We start from the raw sequence: 9174 nt of genomic DNA on the forward strand, positions 1-9174 counted from the left end.
GCTCTCACGGATTTGCTTTTGAACATCATCCAAAAGGTCTCCCTACCAAGAAAGACAACTGTTTGTATATAAACCCATATTTATCTTTTTGTTTGAACGATGTGGGACTTTACTTGCATCCAAACACATTTCTCCTACAAAAAGAAATTTAATCATAAATTACGTTTTGTCTATTTATCTAACCATATACATCCCACTTTACTAAATTTTTTTCATTTTAATAATCTAAAGGCAGTTTACAAACCATGTGTTAAAACTGAGATGTTATGTGTTGTGGTGCCTGATTATGTTTAATTTGCATCAGGACAAGTTGGTGAGTCGGTGCTGTAAACATCATTCTTCTCTGTGTTTTGATACTCCTTAGAAAACATTTGAGGTCAAAGTTAAAAATTTAGGGAGGAGCAACAAAATTTGACTCTGATGATCCCTGGACCACCACTCTTTTTACAGATCCTAAGAAAAACTAGAGGATGCAAATTCATAGAGAAATTAAACATGGATAAAAGAAAACTATTACATTGTCTCAGAAAATGAAATACACCCTTTATCAGAAAATTTCATATATTGATTCTTATACATGACTTTGCTAAAAAAACACAACCACTTAATTAATCTACCACTTTCATGCTTCAATCATCCTCAGGAGGCATTTCATTAAGATCAAAGTTTAGACTTTTTGGAGGGGCAATTGAATTGTGTTCTTCAGAGTCACCACCACCACTCTCCCCTCCACCTTCAACAACTTCATTAGATTCCTTTGCCTCCATTATTTCTTCTACACCACCAGAACCTTCATTGTTACCATCCATGGCAGCATCTTCTTTTTCTTGCTCTTCCTTTTCACCAACTTCAACACAATCTTCAGCACCTCCTTCAAGCACCTCAGCAACAGCTTCATCAACCAGTTGATCAATTTCTATGGAAGCATCACCTTCACCCACTTTCTCTCCTCTCTCTTCATTTTCCTTCTGCCCTTCCTTCACACCACTATTGGCTGGTGCATTCTCATCACTTCTTTTCAGACGCTTGATTTCGCGCTTGCAGTAACAACACATTATTTTGGTGCCAGAATGAGGCAGCGATTGAGGGTTGTTGGCATCAACATCATCATTCATCACTTCATCTGAAACCCCTTTTTCAGAAGGATCCATCTGCAGAAAAAATATATATATAAAAAAAAAATTGTGAGAAAAATCAAGTTTGGAATTTCAAAAGGGGTGAATATATTAACCACCGTATTGAAAACAAAAGTTGAAAAAATATGCTGATTTCTGAACCTTAAAGCAGATGAAAGAGAGACACACACAACATGAAAGTGGAGTGAAAATCCACAGAATGTAACCAGGTATATATCAATAAAGAGAGAGAAGGTAAGAGATTAACTCTTATCATCTAATTATGGGAATCAATTTATTTTATGTTATATTTTTAAAGCATTGTTTATTTTTATATAAAAACAAAAAAGTAACCAATTGTTATTTACTATCACACTTCTTTTGTTATATTTTTATTTTATCGTATAATTAATTTTTTCCCCTCTTTTTTCTTTCTTTCTTTTTTTTTCTTTCAACTTTCTGAGTCCAAAAAGATGTATTCCTAAGATAACTAGTGGACTATTTTTTTTTTTTTTTTTTTTTTTAGAGAATCCTTGTTTATTTGTCATGGTATGATGATTTTGTGTTGGATGAGATCAAATTAAAGTTTAAACATTACCAGCCATAATGAAAGCTACAATAATATTTTTCTTAACATTTATTTTAATAATTTATTATTATTAATAATAAAAATTTAAACTTGTATAAAACACACTAATTCGTAAGAAAAATGATTGTCATATACTCATTATATATAGTTCTACTGGGATCGAGACACTCCGTGTTTCTATATTTGTTTAAAAATGTTTAATAATATCACTAAATTTTTATAAACTTTTATAAAATGATAATTAATATTAATATATATTGTATTATTACTTATATTTTATGACACCTATTTACAAGTCCTTTAAGGTTAAAGATATCTTAGTTTTTTTGTAAAAAAAAATATCTTAAATTAATCATAACTAAATCTAGATCACATATCAAAATTGATTTATCTTAAATTTTATTTTATAGTTATATATATTCTTTATATGTCATTATTTTATTCAACGTAAAACTTTAATTTTGAAAAAAAAATCAGAAATCAAAGGAATAATTCTTTATATATTATCTTTTTACTCAATATTTGACTTAATTTTCAGAAATAATTTTTTTAGGATAATTTTGGATAAGACTTAGAAATTTAGAAGAACAATATTGAGATAAAAAAAATATTACATAATCTATAATAACAGTGTCTAAAAAAATAATGTTGCAATAATCTATTTATTAAATCTACAGGTAACATTTCAATAAATATAAATAGATAAATATTATTAAAAATATTAAATATAATAGTGTTCTCGCATTATAAGATACTAAAAGGATCGAGATACTTTATACCTCTAATAATTATATACAAATAAATATTATAAGGTGTCTCTAATAATTATATACAAATAAATATTAGAAGGTTGTAGATAATTATTTAGAAAAAATAAGAAGTTTTTTTATATATATATTTTACATCCTAGGGATATAATGGTTCACTAAAAAGTAAAAACTAAAAATAATTATATATTCCAATATTCCCTTTATAACACACTAGAGGAACCGAGTTTCGTGCCTTTAATAATTATATACAAATAAAATATTAGAATGTTATGTATAATTATTCAAATAAAATATAAGTTTTTTTTTTTTTATATATCTAAAGGATTTAATGATTCACTTAAAAAAGTAAAGATTAAAAGCGATTACATATCTAATATCTCCTAATATGTATAGATAAAATTTCATTTTTTTAAGTAATATTACGGGTTCAAAAATGAGATATAAAGCTTCATTTTTTAATCAATATTTTTATTATTATATGTAATAAGTAACCGAACCTTTTTATAAAGTAATGCAGGGCATTAATTGTTATAACTTTTATTTGAAGAATTAACATAAGAGGAGGGGAAAAGAGAGGAAAGAGGGGAAAATATTAAATTTATGCCATTTTTTCAAATTCATTTAATAAGTGGATTTAATAACTATTTAAATTAAGTGTTTTTAATTCATAAAAAAAATTAAGTGTTTTAAATAATGCAATAGACCATGTTTGTTTCATATTCAAATAAATTTATATGAAAATTTAATCATTATTTTTGTTATAACATTCTTTTTCATTATGAAGGAATATATTTTTTTTTATCGAATATGAAGATAATTTCTCTCATTTTGAGGTTTTTTTTATTCATAAAAGTTATCAAAACTTTTCTCCAAAGAGTCAATGATTCACATTCACAATCTAACTCAAAGTCCAAAACTTTTAAATAAAAGGAACATAAAGTAGTGAGTAAACTTATAGCATCCGAAAGTCATACAAATATTTTAAAATTGTAATAATAGTGTATTTGGATGAGAAATTTAAATAAAATAATTTATTTTTTCAAAAGATTTTAAATATCTTGAAATGAAATGTTTTGTTTGGATAAAAAATTTATAAAGAATTTTATATATAAACATCTTTGAAATTTCTTAAAGAACCAAAAAAGTAAGAATTTAAAATATTAGTTTTTAAAACCATTAAATTTTAAAAATTGACTAATACTTATTTTTATAAAATTTAATCTCAAAATCTCAATACACAGACACACACACATATATATATATATATATATATATATGTATATATAAAATCAATTTTACCCATGATGGAAATTAAATTACTATATCTAAATTAAGAATTTAAAATTTAAAAAATTTGAATTGACTTATCCAAATAAAATATTTAAAGAATGATAGAATTTGAAGTCAAATTTCAAGATTTTCAAATTCTTTGAGTTTCTAAAATTCTTCAACCAAACATTCTGTAATTAAAATTTAAAGGTGACATATAGGTGTTGCAATATAATAAAATCTAGACCCCAGTACTCAATGTCATGTTTTATTAGAATAAGGATACCCAAAGCTTGGTCTAAGCCTCTCTTCCGATATCAACACCATAATAATCCTTACTTGCAAGTAACATTTAGTCCAAACACAAATAAAATAAATAAAGAAAAAATTAAGTGCGATATATTTCACTTATGCTCTTAGCTAGTATGAAACAAAGGCCAAGTAACAAAAAAAATTATATACATACCGATATTCAATTTATAGACCATTCGTATATTAAACTAATTCATGTCATGCTATGTCATTCTAGATCCTAACGCAAATATGCATGGTGGGGTAAGTTCAAAATCACATATCTCAAATATTTAAAGTAATGTAGAAGTACATGATTATCAACGAGTCACCATATCACGGGCGTGTCATGTAGGATTTTGGACTCCTTTCTTGCAAAGAATAGATCCAAATGTGTAAGTTTATTGTGTCTCGCTTAACTAAATAAAAATGGGTTACATTACAGTTGAGAGAGACGCATTAATATGAGAGAGAACAACAAAAAACACAGAAAGACGAAAAGAAAAAAAATTCACTGTGCATCGCATTTGCACTGGGTAGCATTTTTTAGATTTCACCAATTGGTCAAGCTGAAATTTGGGCAACAAGCTTGTCATAGGTGGATTTTTGTTTTCAATGGTTGGATCTAGATTGGAGGTCTGGAGTAGAAGAAAGGTTGTTCATATCAGCAACTATTTTTGGGGTTTTTCTTCTTGTTTCTCATTCGTAAGCAATTGTGCTTGGCATACTTTAAACTTATTGTAAAGCAATTGTTTGGTGCATTCATTGGAGACTCTCTTGCACCCTTTGTTGATCATAATGAAGTTTTTATTTGATCTAAACGACTCGTGATTTTTACCCTTATATTGAAAAGTTTTTCATGTTAAAAATCTTTGTGTCTCTTTAGGTTTGAGTTATCTTTTTTTCTTATTCTCAATTTTGTTTATGCTCCTTGGTGATTCTTGCAAGTTAGGAGATTTTATTTTTGCTGAATATTACTCTTTTATTAAGTTGTTATTGTGTTGGACTTTCCCTCATCACAATTGCATCAAAGCTCTTCAGTTAAGGAGTTGTTTGGATTGCTTAAATGACAGAGACACATACAAAGATTATTTCTTTGAATGGAGAAATTTATCGCCTACAAAAGGGAACATCAAGGACTTGCTATTTGTGATGAATTTGCAACTTCTTGTTTTTGCTGCTAATAAGCTGGATTCTAAGCTTGACGAAGAATGAGATTTTGAGCATCAACAAGTGTGTGGATTTATTAGGCAATTTGTGGATGATAAAGTTTACAATTTATTCCTAATGAGACACATTCGAGAATCCTATAGGATAAGCTTTAGTCCCTATATGCTTTTCAAATTAAGGACTAATAAATGGTACTTGTTGAAGAATTTTGTGGAGTTAAAGTACAAAGAGAGGATTCCTATTATAAATCACTTGAGTGAATTTCAAGGGCATTTTGATCAACTATCTGGAGTGGGTTTAAAATTTGGTGAATATTTGTTGGCACTATTTCTATTATAATCTCTACCTGATTCATGAGAGACATTTCGAGTATTCATGATTAGTGATGCCCTTAATTGTAATATTTTCTTTGAAAATGGAAAAGAGTGGTGAACTTAAAATGAGAAAAAAGACATAGGGTACTTCATTTTTTTCAGAGGTGCTTACTATTGAAAATAAGGTGAAGCCAGAAAAAAGAACACAAGGGTGTTAGAGATAAAAGCAAGAGTGAGTTCAGGTCGTGGTACAAGAATGTGAAGTGTAACTTTTATCACAAAATAAGACATACAAAAGAATTAGTTTTTGTGGATGAAGGAAAATAAAAACCAGAAATGTGAGCAAATTTAATAGAGAGGTATCATGATGATGGTGATCATGTGATTGCTACTACTAGCAATGATGTTGTTATTCTCCTTGATCCTGATACAATTAATCTTGTATCTTACGAGAGCATGTGGATAATTGATAGTGGTGCTAAAATACATATTACAACCAAGAATAACTTATTTATCTCTTATACTCCAGGTGATTTTAGAGCCTTAAAGATGGATAATGTTGGCGTGTCCAAGGTGATTGGTATTGGTGATGTTTACTTGCAAACAAATATGGAGATGTATTTATTTCTTAGAGGAGTTAAACATGCTTAAAATGTCTTTTTTAATTTGATTTTTGTGTAGATTCTTAAAGAAGGTGGTTACAATAACCAATTTGATTCTTGAGAATGGAAACTCGCCAAAGGGAACTTGATTGTCACTAAAGGGGAGAAAAATTCTAAGCTTGACCATATAAAAACTTTGGTTGCTAAAGATAGTGTGAAAGCCATGTATATGGAATCATCATTGCGGCATTGAAGGCTTGGTTATATCAATGAGAAGGGGTTGAATTATTTAGCAAAATAAGATGTTTTTTTTTTAAGGATTGAAGAATGTATAGTTGGATAAATGTTCTCATCTTTCTAGGAAATTTGAGTTGCTTGAATTGTTGCATTCAAATGTTTGTGGACTTTTGAAGGTAAAGTCTTTTAGGGTGAACTTTGTTTCATTACCTTTATTGATGACTCTTTTAGCAACCTATGGGCTTATGCTTTAAAGACAAAATACCAGGTGTTGGAGAAGAAGTCAGGTAATAAGTTGAAGTATATTCGTACTAACAATGGTGGTGTGTATTGACCCTTTAATGTCTATTGTAAGCAACATGGTATTGCACATGAAAAAATAGCTCCTAAAACTTCTCAGTTGAATGATTTAACAGAGAGAATGAATATGACAATGATTGAAAGAGTGAAATGTTTTCTCTTTAAAGCAAAGTTACCAAAGCATTTTTAGGGTGAGACATTGTATACAATGATGCATGTTATCAACCTTAGTCTGTTGTTCCTTTGAACAGTGAGGTGCCAAATAAAATTTGATTTGGCAAGAATGTTAAGTATGATTACTTGAGAGTTTTTGGTTGTAATGCATATATGCATGTTCCAAAGAATGAGAGATTCAAGTTGGATGCAAAAATGATGGAGTGTATCTTCATATTGTTGTCGAAACCCGAAAGATTCCAATCTTAACCATAAATGATTTTGAATTTTATTTAAAAATCTCATTGGTTTAGGAATGCCCGAAGAACAGACTAATCTTTCACCAATGCCTTTTGAAAAAGGTTCTTAGAAGTCGCCACCGACATTTTACTCCAAACATCGGAAAAAGGAAAAGGTTTTTAAAATTCACTAATGGCCTTAACAGCCAGAATTAGGTTCAGGAGTTGGTTATGCGTAGGGAAGGTGTTAGGCATCCCACAACGCTGTAAATTGGTACCCTACAACGATTTTAACATAATAATGGACAATGATTTAAATATTTACCCCTTTTATTAATTATTTACACATTAAATATCTACATGATGAATGACGTTTTTATGGAAATAATATAATTAACAATAATCAAATAAATAACGAAAAAAGAAGGGAATTTAATGAAAATACCTTCGTAGAAAGCTTTTATAGAATAACCATCAAGATCTCAGTACAAAGGCACATTTTGGTAGTCTTTCGCTCTATAAAAACCTCACAAACACTCAAGAAAATACAGAGAAAGAGGATAGAGTTTCTGCTTGGACTAGGTCAATTGAGTAGCGCTTGTGGGAATGTGCGTTGGGCACGCATTTATAGGCTCCTAAAGATGTGGAACGACCATTCTGGTTTTTGGAATGGATCATTCCTAACTAGGATTTTAGGCCATTTTAGTGGGTCGAAATGACCCGTTCCAGATTGGGAACAGGCCTTCCCAACTAGGGTTTCAGGCCATTTTAGTGGGCCAAAATGGCCCGTTCTAGATTGGGAACAGGTCATTTCCAACAAGAGTTTTAGGATATTTTAGTAGTTTGGAACAACCTATTCCAGTTTGGGAATGACCCATTCCATGCCTAAAATCCTACCTTTGAGTCTTTAGGCCTCTTGTTGTTTTCTAGTCCATTATGGTGCTTTATCAGGTCCTCGGGGGCCATCCATGTTGTTTTAGTTGTCCTTTGTCCTTAGTCTTGATAGCCCGAACGAAATCTAGTGTCTACAATTGTCTATGGTGGGGGATGAATTTGGTTATAGATTTTATGAACCTGTTGAGAATTAAGAAGCTTGTTAAAAGCCATGATGTGAAGTTCATGGAAAACTAAACCCAAGGGAGATAGTGGCTAGGATAATGTTGATCTAGTTTGGTTTCCTATTCAGAATTTGGATATTAATGTTCAAAATGGTGAGTAACATGACTATGCTGGTGAACAACGACTTATCAATGAGTTAGATGTTCCTATTGATGATGTTGATGAAAATGAACAATGTACATCATAGGACAAAAGTCTTAGAGATGCACCTAAGCAACCACTAGCCCAATTTAGGAGGTCTAACAAGAAAAGACAACCATCTATGAGATACTCTTCTAATGAGTATGTGATCTTGACAAATGGGAGATTACTTTGAGTGTTTTGGAAGGGTCGTGGAGAGTGAAGAAAAAGCAAAAGTGGTTGAATGCTACGAAGGATAAGATGAAACCTTTGCATGATAATCACACTTTTGATTCTGTGAATTGCCTAAGGGCAAAAGGGCCATGGATAACAAGTGAATCTATAGAGTGAAACATGAGACTAACTTTACATCTCCAAGGTGTAAAGCCAAATTAGTGGTAAAATTAGTCAAAGAAAGAATGCTGAATTTAATGTGATTTTCTCAACTTTAATGAAATTGACATCAATTAGAACCATGTTGAGTTGAGTTGTTACTCTTGATTTGGAGGTAGAACAAATGGATGTGAAGATGGCTTTCTTTCACGGTGATTTGGAGGAAATGATCTACATGAAGCTACCTGACCAATGTTTTAAAAATGAGACTAGTCATCAAATTAATTAGAGTGTTCGATTAGCGACTTAAGGGTCAAACTTAGTATTATAGTCAATATAATACAAATAGAGAGCAACCAAATTATAAGTTATTGAAACACAAATTAATACATAATTTTAGATTAAAACATTGTATAAATTATTCAAGTCACAAAAAATGTTTGCATCATATGAATTAATATATTAAATATATAATTATATATTAGAGATATGTTATATAAATATTGTATAATTCATGTATATAACATAACTTAAAAGTTGGCTTGGTGGTCAA

The 9174-nt window shown here is 29.9% G+C and overlaps 1 protein-coding gene across 1 annotated transcript; it reads right to left on the reverse strand.

Annotated features, from left to right (window-relative positions):
* Window positions 1-234: 234 nt before the first annotated feature.
* On the reverse strand, window positions 235-2298 carry LOC109806864 (uncharacterized). Its single transcript, XM_020370431.3, has 2 exons — window positions 1278-2298; window positions 235-1151 (listed from the first exon to the last, which is right to left on the reverse strand). Exon 2 carries the CDS (start codon window positions 1149-1151, stop codon window positions 630-632), a length of 522 nt encoding a protein of 173 aa, XP_020226020.1. The 5' UTR covers window positions 1278-2298; the 3' UTR covers window positions 235-629.
* Window positions 2299-9174: the final 6876 nt, after the last annotated feature.

The sequence above is a fragment of the Cajanus cajan genome, chromosome 2 (genome assembly GCF_000230855.2).
Source record: "Cajanus cajan strain Asha chromosome 2, NIPB_CcT2T_4, whole genome shotgun sequence".
Taxonomy (NCBI): domain Eukaryota; kingdom Viridiplantae; phylum Streptophyta; class Magnoliopsida; order Fabales; family Fabaceae; genus Cajanus; species Cajanus cajan.